General features: G+C 35.4%; 1 protein-coding gene across 1 annotated transcript in view; it reads left to right on the top strand.

The window, feature by feature from the left end:
- LOC136853020 (calcium-activated chloride channel regulator 1-like) overlaps positions 1–16,803 on the top strand; it is a 531,777-nt gene that overhangs the window by 290,007 nt on the left and 224,967 nt on the right. The window contains exons 5-7 of the mRNA XM_067128177.1: positions 4,215–4,326; positions 12,261–12,500; positions 15,475–15,682. Of these exons, the coding sequence (XP_066984278.1) occupies positions 4,215–4,326; positions 12,261–12,500; positions 15,475–15,682 (560 nt within the window). The remainder of the gene's footprint in view (positions 1–4,214; positions 4,327–12,260; positions 12,501–15,474; positions 15,683–16,803) is intronic.

Raw genomic sequence — 16,803 nt, forward strand, 5'->3', positions numbered from 1 at the left:
TATTCTCATTTACTATTGGGTCAGTTGCAATCAGTCAGGTAGAGCCAGTTACCTTACAGAATGCAGGATTTTATAACCTTTTAAAATTGCTTATAATAGCTCGCGTCTCGTTGGTATCAAGCTTCGCTGCATCTGACCATAATTTCCATGAGTAAAATATAGTCACTTAATTTTTCACTTAGCTTCTCTGGTAATTTTACTTTCTGATGCAGTTCTCTAATGTCTGCCATCTTGTCACTCTTTACTTAATCTCTATTCTATATATATATATATATATATATATATATATATATATATATATATATATATATATATATATATATGTGTGTGTGTGTGTATGTATATACGGAAACTAGTTTGTATCTTTACAAAATTTAATTATACGAGCGTACCAAAATAATTCGTGGATGATAATTGCGGTGAAACCCCACCCACCACCTTAAAAAGAACGGGTAAATGTAATCTTCTTCGTTTAACGTGCTTTTCCCATTTTTTATACGGGGTAAGCACGATGCCTTCTTTTGAAGGACTTTGATTTGTCGTTGGGGTAGGCCGTAGCCTCGATCGGCTGCCCTGCCTGGCATCGCTGAGACCCCAGTAGCGCATGTGTACATGTATCGTACCAAATCCCCAGCTCCCTTTCTCCCAGCAGCGAGGAGAACTGAGCGGTTAGGTCGACTGTTCGAGACGTGTGAGGTGTCTGTTATGTTTTTAGAAGATGTTGGAGTGGCTTTGTTTGTGTGTGTATTAGTCTGTAACACCCATTTGCTTTCAGCAAACCTATCCGTTGATTACATACATAATCCCGTCAGCTGCGGATTTGAACCCGTGCCACAGACCTCTAAGAAGTCCGAGGCTGCTGTTCTACCGACCAAGCCATCGAGGCTCTAGAACGGGGAAATGTAATACGATCCAACAAATACCATATCCCCAGAAAATAAGAACAGTCACTATCATCACTCTTAAAAAGAAAACAAAAGAAATTAAATCTGAACAAAATCCAAGTTTTTAGTGACAGTTCAATTGTAAGTTACCTCAAACGTAAGGTAATGTCACTGGCTTTATAAGGAAAAATCAGCTACGTCAGATGGAACTGCCTAATCAGCGTATGAAGACGTCGTCTGCTGCGTCAATGTCATCCACCATAGAACTTGGTAATAATGTTACCTATGACATTAGATTTTGCTTCCACAAAAAATCATCCGCAAGAATATAGATTTTGTGAATAACATGATGCTCTGATCTGTCTCGGAGGCGTATGTTTCTACTGATAACGAAGACAGTCTCCATCATTAGACTCGTCTTAAGGACCTCAGCTCCAATGTCTGTTAATAAAAAAAAAAAAAACTTTCTTGACTGAATGGACCAAGCGCCACCGTATTACTTCAGTATTTTCTGCTGCGAGACATACTGCTACTTAAGTGCTACTTTAATTTTTTCTCTTAATGTATACTATTTTTATACCATTAGGTAACATTTAGAGCAACCGTTACGGAGTAGCAACTGGAATATATTTTGGAAAGGAGAATTAAAAAATGGAGATCAGAAATTGGTGAGGAATCGTCTTACCCTATAAATCCCCTTTAAGATAAGCTTGGCTAGCAGATATAGATTAAAACAAGAGAACAAAGATGTTTAATGTGTTATTAAGAATGGCACTACAGTTCTAGAGCAGATATAGTAATTAATAGTTTTGTCAGAAACAGAAATATCAAAAAATATACGGAAAGTTAATTCAACACAGTACTGAAAATCTTGACATCCCTTATTAAGACGGGATTTCATTAAAATACAAACATGGCCCATATCACAACATCCGCCTTTACGCTATTAGTTACAACTAGGTAATCTTGTTTATCCTGTAGCTAAGGCATTGAATACTTAATTATATCCCTTTTTGTCCCATAAGAGTAGGATACGGAGACCGAGTTGTCCCATAATTAAGCAACTCGGAGTCCCCATTTTCTGCCTCTCCTTGAATAATTATGTTAACTTTGGCGCCTCGGTCCGTAGTAGTTCCCGTCGGAAGATGCAGGGTGGTGCTATGGCGTAGGCCCTGAAGGACCCCAGGGACCCTACACTGAACTTATACGTGTTTGTGTTTGTCTGTTATGTGTGTTGTCGTCTCTTGTTTTGATGCCATATTATTATGGCTTTTCATGTTTCTCTCTGTATGTTTTATTACGGTAGATGAGTTTGAAACGATTTCATTTGCTTTGCAGGTTGTTTATTTTACAGCGGGACAAAAGAAAGTTACGGTTAATTGACACTGAGATAATAATTTTTTCTTTAGTTGCCTTTCATTTCAGGTAAAGTGAAATATTCAGTTAAATTCGTTTATCGCAAGGTATATTTCAAGTAAAAATCAAAATTTCTGAGCAAAATTCTCAGTAAAAATGCATAAAGCAAGGTGTGATACTAATATATTATGAAATAAGCGCTATGAATGAAGCCTTCATGTTTATGAAAACACCTTTTCGCAATGGTTATACAAGTCATTATGTATGGGTGTTCAGATATTCATGACAGGCTTTCTCTTATGACGGTTATGCAAATAATTGCTATAGCTCTTTAATTATGGAAGCACAGATAGTCAGAACTGACCTTTGTAGTTGTACTGAAAATTAAAGTCTTTATATCTTCCTGATTTTCCCTTTGGATATCATTGAGTGTATTTTTAATGCTAAAGATACGAACCTTCTGTCTGTAAAATGACGGTAAACCAGTTAGAATATTTGTGGTTATGGTTAATATTTAAACAAGACTTTGAGAATTCACTAGCTTGAATGTTCGCGCACAGTAATGTAAAGGCTAAATGAAAGGGCAAACTGTTGTCTAGCCTGCGAAGCAACAGACATCCGTCCCCCAATTGGAAGAAGAGGGATGGGGGTGACTGTGAACAACAGATCATTTCAATAATTGGGAAATAAGGAAGTCACTGAAGAATCATAGAACTTTTAAGAAGTCTGGAAGAGAGCTGTCTGAATATGGCTCCGAAATATTTTACAATATGAGTCTGTGAAATAAACGAGAATAGCCCTATCTCGGCCAATTCACAGTTGATAGTAATCACCCCGTTACTTGGGTAACAAGAATAGCCCTATCTCGGCCAATTCACAGTTGATAGTAATCACCCCTTTACTTGGGTAACAAGAATAGCCCTATCTCTGCCAATTCACAGTTGATAGTAATCACCCCGTAACTTGGGTAACAAGAATAGCCCTATCTCGGCCAATTCACAGTTGATAGTAATCACCCCGTTACTTGGGTAACAAGAATAGCCCTATCTCGTTAAGAATAGCCCTAGCCAATTGAATAGTAATCACCCCGTTACTTGGGTAACAAGAATAGCCCTATCTCGGCCAACTCACAGTTGATAGTAATCACCCCGTTACTTGGGTAACAAGAATAGCCCTATCTCGGCCAACTCACAGTTGATAGTAATCACCCCGTTACTTGGGTAACAAGAATAGCCCTATCTCGGCCAACTCACAGTTGATAGTAATCACCCGTTACTTGGGTAACAAGAATAGCCCTATCTCTGCCAATTCACAGTTGATAGTAATCACCCCGTTAACTTGGATAACAGTTGATAGTAATCACCCCGTTACTTGGGTAACAAGAATAGCCCTATCTCTGCCAATTCACAGTTGATAGTAATCACCCCGTTACTTGGGTAACAGAGTTAGATTGTAGAAAATAGGCTTTATGGTCATGGGGCAGGTGTGAAAAAAAAATATGTAAGTTATACCCTAGTACTGGTGGGATTAACTTTTAGATCAATAACATGAGATGTGTCTTGAAAAAGGTTTGGTTAGGTCGTCAGATCTGCTTTTATTTCGAAAACAATGTTTAAGGCAGTTTTAGGCATCATGCGGAAAAAGAAAATCAATTTATTTTAATTTTCACTTCTTAATACAGTTTGCGTGATTTATCATAACAACACTTGCCACAGGTTGAATGAAATTGGAGTTGATATGCAAAAAAATCTTGAATGATTTTTCCACCTTTGTAGGAAGCAAATTACAACTTGGATTTTATTCATGTAGATATGAATGCATTTGGTGAATTATAATTCGTGACGTCTTTATGCCTATTTGAATTCTACATGTTACCTTATGAATGTATTCATATATAGTATGTATTACACATAATGATTTCTAATAATTCTTTTTAAGATTATGTCTATCATATCAATTTTTCTTGTGTTACAGCAACCCAGCAGGAGACCCTACGCGTGACGTCACACCAACGTTCATGTATGTCCGTCCTGCTCCGACTCGATATGTGATGGTTGTGGAAGACACAACCGTCATGAATCTCCAGGTAAGGAGAGAGAGAGAGAGAGAGAGAGAGAGAGAGAGAGAGAGAGAGAGAGAGAGAGAGAGAGATACCTGTTGGATGTTCCTCCTGTACTGAGATGGGAGCTAGGTAAACGAGGAGAGAAAGTTAAAATGGATAATGTTATATGAAGAAGAAAGAGGAAAGAGACACTAAAATGAGTAATTGCATGAGAGAGAGAAAGAGAGAGAGAGATCGAGAGAGAGAGAGAGAGAGAGAGTATAAAACCGTAAGTAAGATATATGAGCACGAGTGAGAGCGGTGGAAATCGGTGTGGTAAGAGAGGGGCCATTATGGCTTATAAAACGATATATTAGATAAACGGATGACAAATTACACAGTGTCATGAAAGATGATGCAGGTTGAAACAGCAAGCTCAAGTAACAGAAAGATTGTCTCATTGGATCTGACAGAGTGTAGGAACAGGAACATTTTAAATCTTGTCAAGAACACAAGAGTCCGTCCTGTGTCCTGTTAGGTGGAAGCCTTTGAATGTAGTTCATCTCCTATGCCTGTTCAAGTAGAAAGCTCCGAGTCAGATAAATGGATTCTAGTGCTTGGGTTTAGGTAGATTACGAACGTGAACGTAGAATCATTTCACCAGGAGGTAATTTACTTTTATTATTATTATTATTATTATTATTATTATTATTATTATTATTATTATTATTATTATTATTATTAATGGTTTTGTTAAACAAAATGGCAGTTTCAGCAGCATTTATTTTATATAATAAACGCTCAATTCGTCTTATTAATTGTTTTTCTTGCGCTGGAATGGTTGCAAGCAATTGACCAATATTCATATCCGGTGGTTTAGTGATGTGTAAGAGGTAGTTCTCGTGGGGTGTCGACTAGTTTCGCCCTCCTCGTTAGGGCATCATTCAGGACATCGCTAAACCACCGGATATGAATATTGGTCAATTGCTTGCAACCATTCCAGCGCAAGAAAAACAATTAATAAGACGAATTGAGCGTTTACTATATAAAATAAAAGCTGCTGAAACTGCCATTTTGTTTAACAAAACCTGTATAAAGTCTTTTTTATTATTATTATTATTATTTTTTATTATTATTATTATTATTATTATTATTATTATTATTATTTAAACAGACTTCATTAAGATATTGGCAATAACACCGCAATTAGGAATCCAGGACAACTATCACTCGAATAATACCGCGAGAAGTCGCTTACCAGTCAAAAAAGAATGTTAAAATTTGGATAGCTTTCCTTTTAGAAAGTGCGGCGACTCTCAGTTGGAGTTCCTTGTTCACGTCTTCAAAATGAGGGACACCCGAATATCTTTATTAACACGTGAATGTTCAGTCGCAACGTAGTCTTCTGATGCAAGATTTCTATCATACTTTTTGACTGTAAATATGATTGTCTTTTTTTTTTTTTTTAAACCAGAGCCAGTATGATGGTAACCCTTGCCGAAAGGAAAGAGAAAGAAAAGACTCTTCCCGTTGTAGTTATCATAATCAATTATTTACCTTTAAAAAAAGCAAAATTCCCGTTTGTGTCTGTTCCGGAGAATTACTATCAAATGTTTTCAAGTGACCCCAGCATTTTAGCATTCTCCCAAAGTTCCCGAATATGTAACCTTTGTTATTGTTCGTCACATCTCTTGGAAATTGTATACATTATTAATTATGACTTACTTAAAATTCTAGTTTAAATTTGGTCACAATTTCTTCTACATTCATGTCATTTTCTCAATTGTCTCAAGAGTTCGATTATTAATCTGACGTATTTAATACATCATGTATCCAAGTCATAAATATTTATTTTTTAAATTCAGCTACTGTTTTTCTCAATGGTTACGAAATTAACTTTAAATCTTGAATGGTCTCTTTCTCTTCTATAAAGCCTTTAATTTTGTCGCAAAACCGGAAATATTTGACCAACACTGCGAGTATTAGAAATTAGCGTTGATTAATTTTGAGAGGTTGTAATTAACTATTAACTCAAAGTCAGACCCAGTTTGGCTTCTCGAAAGAAGAAGTCATCGATACTTTCCCCGACTCTGCTGGCGTATGTAAACAAACGTTCGAAGGCTTCCCATTGGGCTTCGGCTACGCTTTGGGAATTCCTTTTGATATTACTGCTCATAAATTTGGAGCTTGACGTTTTACGGAAGTTTTCTCGCATTATTTTACCCATACGTTATTTTCTTAACAGTTTTGAGGTTCTCTTTAATAATGGAAGTTGGCATCGAAGTTTTTATACTTGTTTATAAAATTTGGAGTTAGGTTTTTTGGAGGTTTATCACTATGTTTAACTTTTCCTTCCGAAAACAAAACTCTTAAATTTTAAGAGTTTTGTTTTCGAGCTGTTTCAGTTTCACGACCCACGGCATTTGGTTATCTTTTCTTCTTCTTCGGGTAATATGTATTTGTGTATAGGTTTTTAAACAGCTTATTTTGAATTGCTTAATTCTAAGAATATGGTGGGCAAGCCTTATTTAGTCTTAAGGTAATCAAGTTTTACGTGGGCGATTCCGTATTAGTGTAAGTGTCGTCATTTTAGAACGAGCGCAGTTGTTTTGTGACTTCAGGAAAATTCTGAGCGAAGTGCTGCATTCCTAATCGTTACATGAACTTATATAAACTTCGTTTCCTTAGAGCTATGAATGATACGGAAAGGTTGTGAAGTGGGAATTTTTTTGTTGTTGTTGGGGGGGCCATAAAAAAGGTATTAACAAGTACATCGTTTAAATATACACATGTTAAACTATTCTTGAAGAAGGAAAATTCCACATTCTGGAAGTTAATGGTACGAAAGATTGATCAAACCCGTTGCCCCTTGAGATGGCGAGTATTGGACATCATCTGTGGGATTAAGAAGCTTGACTTGTAGAGAGAGAGAGAGAGAGAGAGAAAGTGTCCAAGTAGAACAAGAATTCGGATGATACCTTCCAGGTGGCTTAAGATTTGAAAATTTAGACCCTTGTACAGTTATTTTGTATATTACTAAAGTCCTGATATAGTTATTGTGACATAAATTACTATTGAAACTGAACATCAGCACAACAACTGTAATCATTTGATCTAAGTTACAAACGGAATGGCTTGATGTAATTTTTGTGATATCGTATCTCTTTTGAACAACGTTTCCTTTTTGGTAGATGAATCATGAGATTGGTCTTTACACACCTGGCTTGTATTTTTGTAATGACCTTGATCTGGGTGCTTGGACACTGATTTTATCAATATGAATTTATTATTGATTTGAATTTATTTCCCTATGTATGTATTTCCATATCAAGTAGATTTTCAGCAACGCTCCATTTTTATAATTGTAGCTATTTGATGTGTACACCTGTATCTATATCTCTATCTCTTTATGTTTGTGTGTATACATAATTATATATATATATATATATATATATATATATATATATATATATATATATATATATATATATATATATATATATATTACATATAATTTATATTTACATATATATGTAAACTATATGTATATCTATCTATCTGTCTATCTATCTGTTTGTATATATATATACAGTATATGTCTGTGTGAAATTATATATATATATATTCTTTTTATCCCCAGGTAGAAAAATATACTGTTGAGGAAAAATATTTAGGGAAAGGACATGGCCGTAATGACTGCATTAAAGGCCTACGAGCCCCTTTCGCCTCGTAGGCCTGAGGACATGTTCTTGTAGCACTGTCTTGCCTTTGTTTTTTAATCACAACTTTTTCCTCATATACTCACGAACACAAATACACAGAGTTCCATTATCCAACTTGTATCATTATTATTTTCAGTGTGACTGTTTATGTATATATATATATATATATATATATATATATATATATATATATATATATATATATATATATATATATACAGTATATATATATATATATATATATATATATATATATACTGTATGTATATATATATATATATACTATTATATATATATATATATATATATATACATATATATACTGTATATGTATATACTATTTTTATTTGTAAAATTATTTGCTTTCAGTTTGCTAATTAATTTTACTTTTAAAACACTCTATTTGCTCTCTCTCTCTCTCTCTCTCTCTCTCTCTCTCTCTCTCTCTCTCTCTCTCTCTCTCTCTCTCTCTTCATATGACAGGCTCCGACAGACTGTAGCCTTCACTCTCGCGTCCTAAACGGTTGTTGTATTTCCCAGGAAGGGTAAAAATGCGAAGGCATTTTAATGCAATTTATTCTCTGGAATGTAGCCAAGATCTGGGGAGAAAGAAAAGAAAGATAAAGTTTCGAAGATATTTTTCATAATTCAAGAGCGCTGAAGTTCTTGAAGGATGCAGTTCTGACCCTCATTCAAATGGAAGACGGCCTTCCCCCTTCTTTCGTGCCATCCATCTCCCCCTTCCTTTTTTTTTTTTACACCATCCCTTCCACTTTCACATATTTAAATGCGGAAGGAGTTATTTTAAAACATCTCTTCCCATGGTCGTTTGCTGACGCTTTTGTTAACAAAGCTTTCTGGAGAATTTGTTACCTCACTTTTATTGCTCTTCCATGCTCTGTTTTGTGGGCATGTTTCTTATTTCAGTTTCGCGGAGTTGTTTGGGTGTTAGTTTTTCCTCTGCTTATTTTACTCAGTGTTTTGTTTTGTATTTACTTCCCAGGGTTATGATACTTTGTTTTGTTTCATCTGGGACTTACATCTTTTATCTAAAGATACTGAAAAACAAGAGATAAATATCTGGATAAACAAATTTGTTTCATCTAGGCCAGGCCCCGAAGGGTGCAACAGAACCTACTGTTAAATGAAAGAAGTTTGTAGGACCGTCGAAAAGCAGGAGTTGGGAGAGTAACCAAAGCTAGAAAGCAAAATTAATAACACATTCGTCGAACTGTAAAAGGTGTCCTGAAGCGCTACCAACAAGAGAGAGAGAGAGAGAGAGAGAGAGAGAGAGAGAGAGAGAGAGAGAGAGAGAGAGAGAGAGAGAAGGGTAGTGGTAGTAGGGATAGTCAACTTATGAGGAGTGCCCGGACCTGTGAAGACAGAATCGTTGATCATGCGATTAATCATTGATACGACTGAACCTCATTGTACAGTAATATCTTAAATATGGATTGTGAGACCAGTGCTGTATAAATAATGCGATTAAGAAAAAAAAAAACCTCGACCTTATAATAAAACTTCAAGGCAAACTCCGTTATTTAAATGAAGTGATCTCTCCAAGGCAGATTTGAAGAAACTTGAATAACCCAAAATGTCTGAGAGAGGGTAGAAGTTATTACAAGGTTTTAGTTAATAAAATCTTTATATAGCAGAAAAGAGAGAGACACGGGTAGAAACGGTCTCAGAATTATTGAACCTGACTAAATTACTTGCTGCCCTTTCGGATATGCTCATAAGATCAAATTTGATGGTCGAGGAGAGAACAGTTATTCGAGACTGAGCACGAACAATGAATGTCTTGCAGGCAAAGGTAGAAGGGAATGATGGCTTTGTCTTTTTAGATTTGTCTCAGTCATCTTGTTTGGCATTTTTCGGAAATTCTGACTTTTCGCTTCTCTAAATATATCTTTAGGCAGAAAACCTTTTTTTACATCGAATGGTGTAGGATACATATTTCTTTTCCATGTGTTGTGGAAGTTTAAACATCAGTTCATTAATTTCGTTAATTATTATTATTATATTATTCTTTCAACGCATGTTTGTATGATTTTATTCTTATTCAGATATCTTTTTTTCATTGTAGTTTTAAAAGTTAATTCATTATTCTTACTACTTTATATTTAAAAAGATCATTTGTTTTCAATGAACTATTATTAGTGTATCATTCCTCTTTTTTTTAATCCACTATCAGTGCCAGTCTTTCATTTCTGTTTTTTTTCTGAAATTGGTTCTTGTAACTGAACTACCCGGTTTCTTTAAACCGTTCTTAAGTAAATTTAGTTGTTTTTTTAATTGCAATTCACGTTGCAAACACAAAACTATATTCATTGTTGATTGGCTTAGTACAGATAGCTAAGTTAACAAAAATATATGTCCATTTCAAGGAAATCGACTTTTAGTGAACCCGTAAATAACCACACATACACACACACACACACACACACACACACACACACACACACACACACATATATATATATATATATATATATATATATATATATATATATATATATATATATGTGTGTGTGTGTGTGTGTGTGTGTGTGTGTATTATTGAGAGCTGTTTGGTAGGTTTATGACACTTGGCTAATTATGGAGTTTTTTCACATAACATCCAAAAATATTACTTAAATATCGATTTGAACCTGGACCTCTAAATTGTTAATACCCACCACCGCTGAGCTAAGGACTTCTCACGCTATGCCCTTTGAGTCTGGCCCCATTGTAGCTTTGTTTTGTGCCATATATTCCCTCAGACCTGGGCAAGATCAAAGTGTTGGAATGCCCGTCCCCTTTGCCTTTTAAAGAAGTAGAGTAGATATATAGCACACTTCTACATGACTAATGTACGACTCTTCCTTAAATTTTATTTCTTGTTTAAACTTCTTAGTTTTAAGTTATCTTGTAGTTGCTGACTTCGAACATTTTTTTTAACGAAGAGAGCTCAATAGACAGTCAGATTAGAAATGTAAGGATGCGTTTCTGGGTTTCCTATCGCTTTTGTATTATAGACTTGCCCGGAATTCTTGAAAAGTTCAAGCAACGCATTTCAGACTTTCAGCTTACCTGGAATTTTAGTATAGGTATTTGGGAATTATCACTCTTTCACCTACCTGACAGGTACAGCGACAGGTATATTACAGTAAATCTATAATTCACACGTATAGGTCTGCCTAAATGATTCATTTGGTATTTTGAAGTGAATATAGAAATTGGAGGATAATTTCTGGAATGTAATGCAGGCTCTTTAAAACTTATCTAAAATTTAAAGTTAGCCTTTCACAACTAAAATCCTCACTAACGCATGAAATCACAATAATCGACGTAAATCTTACTATTACATTATCACCTAAATTTCACTCCATCCTCCAAAATCGCATTGTCAACCAAAAATCTGGTTATCGTTTGAACCTCATTATCATCGTGCAAGAAATCGCACTAGAGTCCAAAAATCCGGCTGCCAGCCAAAATTCTCTTGACGTCCAGATTTTGCACGATCGCTTCATATTTTCATTACTGTGCAAAGGTTCCATTACCTCTCGAAGACTCCGTGAAGTCTCAGGATCTCCAGAAACCCCCGTCTCTCTTAAAATGTCACCCAAAATGCTCACCATCATCCACAAATCATGTCGTCGATTAAAATTCTCCTTTTTGTCCGAAATTCTCATTTTCGCCCAAAATTCTCAGCATTGGTCAAAGCTCTCGATATCACTGGAGGAGAGAGGTTGTGGAGTATGCCCTCCCCAAAATGAAATTGCCGTAATAGTAACTTGTGAATAATGCATTGCCTCTTTTAACTGCTCGGAAGGACTCCGCTTTCGTGAATGTATGAACGAGCTTTTGGGATGTACCCTTTTAGGGATGTATATTTTCAAGGTCGTTTCATTTGTGTCATGGTTGGATTCCTTCCCCAGTTGTTTTTGTGTGTTTGATAGTTACACATTATTCCATCTGGTGCTAGTGTGTATGTTCCTCCCGTTGCTAGAAGAAATATAAATTGAACATGAATTAGTTACAGAAACTAATGAAAGAAATCTTCTTCTTCTTCTTCTTCTTCTTCTTCTTCTTCTTCTTCTTGTTACTATTATTATTATTATTATTATTATTATTATTATTATTATTATTATTATTATTATTATTATTATTATTATTATTATTATTATGAATGCTGTTTTGTTCATGAAACATTTTTGCCCGGCACTTACGTTCTCCGAAAAAAAAATGTAATTTTTTTTTTCTTTTTTTTTTCAGAAACGTTGGGAATTTCTGCGCAAAGCCGTCCGCAAGTTGCTGGTTTACGATGTCCCCGTCGGAAGTGCCGTGGGCGTCGTGCTTTTCGACCACGTTGCCAAAGTCAAGTTGCCCCTGACCCCGACCCCGGCATCTCTCGACGAACGACAGCGCCTGGCCACCTCCTCCTTGCCCAGGAACCCCTCTAGGATCCCCGAAAGTCAGAAGTGCATCATTTGCGGTCTAGAAGAAGCTGTTAAGGTGAGAGACTTCGTTGTGTGTAACGCTTTATTCAGCACCCTGAATGAAGGGGCAAACCCGCCGCCTGAAATATATAAAGGTCGTAAGAGCACAGAGAGGAGAAAGAGTATTCTAAAGTTTGGCATTTTAGAAAATTAGTTAGCCTTCTTTTGGTGTTTATTTGTGAATATGTATACAGTATTATTATATGCCCATACATACCATGTATATATATATATATATATATATATATATATATATATATATATATACATTATATATATGTATGTATATATATATATATATATATATATATATATGTGTATATGTATATATATGTGTATATATATATGTATGTATATATATATATATATATATATATATATATATATATATATATATATATATATATATATATATATATATATATATATATATATATATATATGTATATATATATATATATATATATATTTACACACACACACACACACACACACACACACACATATATATATATATATATATATATATATATATATATATATATATATATATATATATATATATATATATGTATATGTTCAGCAATAAGTAGTTTCTCAGAGGAAAATCAAGTGTATTGTGAAGGTGCATGAATTTCTTAGTTCTAATTGGAGGGTCAACCCATTTTGCATATATCTTGTTTAACACTGCCATTGCATCAAACCCCCATGTATGCAGAGAATCATATTTTCTCTCATTTCTTCAATATCAAAGCCCTTCCTTTCCCATTCCTTCTCGCAATCAATCTATCCAACACATTCAAGGTTCTTTTCAGCTGCCTCCTAATGCATTCGAATTATACATTTTTTTCTTTATCAGCACATCGTCCTCCATTCTTTCTACATGAACAGACCATCTTCCAGCGTTCTAATACATATTTTCACCTATGCTAAAGTTTTCCTGCATCGCATTTCATTATCTCCTTGCTCCACATATGCTTTGCAAACAATTCAGAACACAGTCTCAGCTTTCTTTTTATTTATATATATTCAGAATGCATACTTCCGTACAGGAGATTTGACAAAATAGCCCTTTATGCATTCCAACTGTAGCTTCAGTAGACATTCATGTTAGCCAGTCGCCTTCGCTCCTTCAGCTCCTCGGTGGCTCACCTCTTCGCTCAGCCCCCCATCGTCATTTTTATTTACTTAAAAGTACTTATACGGATCAGTTGCTTTAAATTTTTTCCGTTCACTCTAATACTCATTACTTCACTTTTCTGATCGCATTCTATCTTCATAAACTTACTCTCATGCATTTCCAGCGATCTACTCTTGCAAATGCTCTCATTCATTTCCAGCGATCTACTCTTGCAAACGCTATTATTCATTTCCAGCGATCTACTCTTGCAAACGCTCTCATTCATTTCCAGCGATCTACTCTTGCAAACGCTCTCATTCATTTCCAGCGATCTACTCTTGCTAACGCTCTCATTCATTTCCAGCGATCTACTCTTGCTAACGCTCTCATTCATTTCCAGCGATCTACTCTTGCTAACGCTCTCATTCATTTCCAGCGATCTACTCTTGCAAACGCTCTCATTCATTTCCAGCGATCTACTCTTGCAAACGCTCTGATTCATTTCCAGCTATCTACACTTGCAAACGCTCTCATTCATCTCCAGCCATTTCCAGCGATCTACTCTTGCAAACGCTCTCATTCATTTCCAGCTATCTAAACTTGCAAACGCTCTCATTCGTCTCCAGCCATTTCCAGCGATCTACTCTTGCAAACGCTGTCCAGTTTTTTCACTAGCCTCTTCAGTTTCTCTTCATTTTCAGCAACTACCACTGTATCAACTGCCAACATCAGCTACTCCATAGTAAATTAAAGACCGCTGTTTTTTGTATTCCACAAATTTACAATCTTGTTTCCAGTCCTCTAAGAGTCACCCTCATGCCTGTGCGTTCTAACTTGTTCCCCTTTCATCATGAAATCCCAAAATACCCTAATTCCTTAATAAGCCTGTTTCTGCGACCATGTTTTACCCTTTGCTCTAAACTTCTCATCCACACATCCCGTCCTATAATAAACCATCACCGCCCTTCCCAAAAACCCACATTGCTGTATGCCTTATAATTATTATTGTTGCGCGTGTCGCCTCATTCTTCATACAAACAAACAATTATTCACCTCATTCATTCTCCTAGAACCATTCCCTCATCCACACATTTAGTTAGTCAGCAATCCAGTCACACTATCATCATCATAACATATCTCACTTGTAATGCCTTCAACTCTCGTTGCCTTTCCATTTTTCTTCCCTTTAATTGCCCTGATTACATCGTCATGTGTCGCCTCCTCAATCATTCTCAAGTTTTTGCTTTTTAATTACTTCGATCTGCTTCTCCTCCGTCTTTGACAGTCAGCTGTTCACCAAATCATTCACCCCATCGATATAGAACTGCATTCATTCAAGTTTTTCACGTAATTTTATTTACATGAAAACTGAACATCTAAGTTTTTCACATAATTTTATTTACATGAAAACTGAAAATCTAAGTTTTTCACATAATTTTATTTACATGAAAACTGAAATTAGATTTGCCCTTATTCAACCTTGAAATGTATCTTTTTAAGCTTCAGAGCACTTTCACTTAACGCCTTCCTTGAATACGATCATTATGTAGTTTAGTTTTGAATTAATGGTAAAAGAGTACACCATAGCGAGAAAAATATGAGTTCATTATTGTTACAGATGAAAAATCAGTCCAAATAAATGACTCAGTGACAATCCACATTAAAGAACATTATCCCCTGAGAGCGTAGCTCTGACTGCAAATATGGTTCGGATTCCACAATAGGTCCCGTTGCTAGGTAACCAATTGGTTCTTAGCCACGTAAAATAACTCTAATCCTTCGGGCCAGCCCTAGGAGAGCTGTTAATTAGCTCAGTGGTCTGCTTAAACTAAGGTATACTTAACTTTATCACTTCCTTGCCTTCTCCCAGATGCTAGAAAAGTACGGAGACAGCGCTGCTGGGGGTGTCATCCTCCTGGTGACTGCCGGGTCCTCGCAGCCCATCGTCCCGCATGACCTCAGGCAACTGGAGGCCGTGATCAAGAGGAAGGGCGTCAGGGTGGTGCCAGTCCTGTACCCGGTCACCGGGCGCAACCCTCAGCCGGTCTCGGGAATCGAAAACTTGGCCCAGATTTCAGGTAAGTCGGCGTCGTTGATTCAGATGGTTTTAAGAGTTTGCGAGGTGGAATTTCTGTTGATTCCAATCTTCTAGGATTGTAGCTTCTCTGCGTGGGAAGTGTGACGGTAAATGATTCGATATAGGTCTGTATTCTTAGCATGGTAGCGAAAAAGTTACCGGCTTTCCGTCTTTCTCCATATATGTATATATATATATATATATATATATATATATATATATATATATATATATATATATATATATATATATATATATATATATATATATATATATATATATATATATATATACTCCTTTTCCGTGTGTGCTTGTATTAGCCTTCCTTACTCTCGGAAAATTTAAATCATATATTGTTATATAAAGTCAGGTAATTATCTACTTTTATATACAGATTTTAGATCAAATCCAAATATTTCGTCGTACGCTACAGCAGCTATGGAACCATTATATTTATTAAGAAAGATTCGGTAGAGACGTGTAAAGTCATATTTTTGTGAATAAGTGTTACAAGTTTTATTTCAAAAGAATCAACAAACTTTTAAGAATGGGCGTCTCCTGGGGGATGTAGGGTACCTCTGTCATACATCTTGCCCGTGACTCCTCGCTTAAATATCCTAGTTACCTTTAGGCACCAGCATAAGACTTAACGTCTCTGCGCTGTTTCTGAACAAATGAAAATCCTTCGTCTATAAATGAAAGGTTAATATTGTTGATTATCAACGCTTTTATCTTTTTTTTTTTTTAGCATAGTGCCTTTTTCCCCGCGACAGACTTAATTTCGATAACTGGTGAAACTGCATTATCACATTTCAAAGAGTTTAAAATATTATTTTTTTAGATTTCGTTACTGTGTAATATTTAACTTACCATATCTTTTTAATGTCAGTTACATATCAATTTGAAATTTTGTATTTTACTAGGTATCCGTTCTTTTTGTTCTTGTACGCTACATGCAGACATGTATGCATATGAGTATGTAATTACTTCATTATAATCAAGAATATATTCATAGAATTTAATGGCAATGAATCATTACCAATAATCAACCTCGTGACATAAGCCCATATGAGTGTGTGTGTGTTGTATATATATATATATATATATATATATATATATATA

Source organism: Macrobrachium rosenbergii, chromosome 3 (genome assembly GCF_040412425.1).
Source record: "Macrobrachium rosenbergii isolate ZJJX-2024 chromosome 3, ASM4041242v1, whole genome shotgun sequence".
NCBI classification, from domain to species: Eukaryota; Metazoa; Arthropoda; class Malacostraca; order Decapoda; family Palaemonidae; genus Macrobrachium; species Macrobrachium rosenbergii.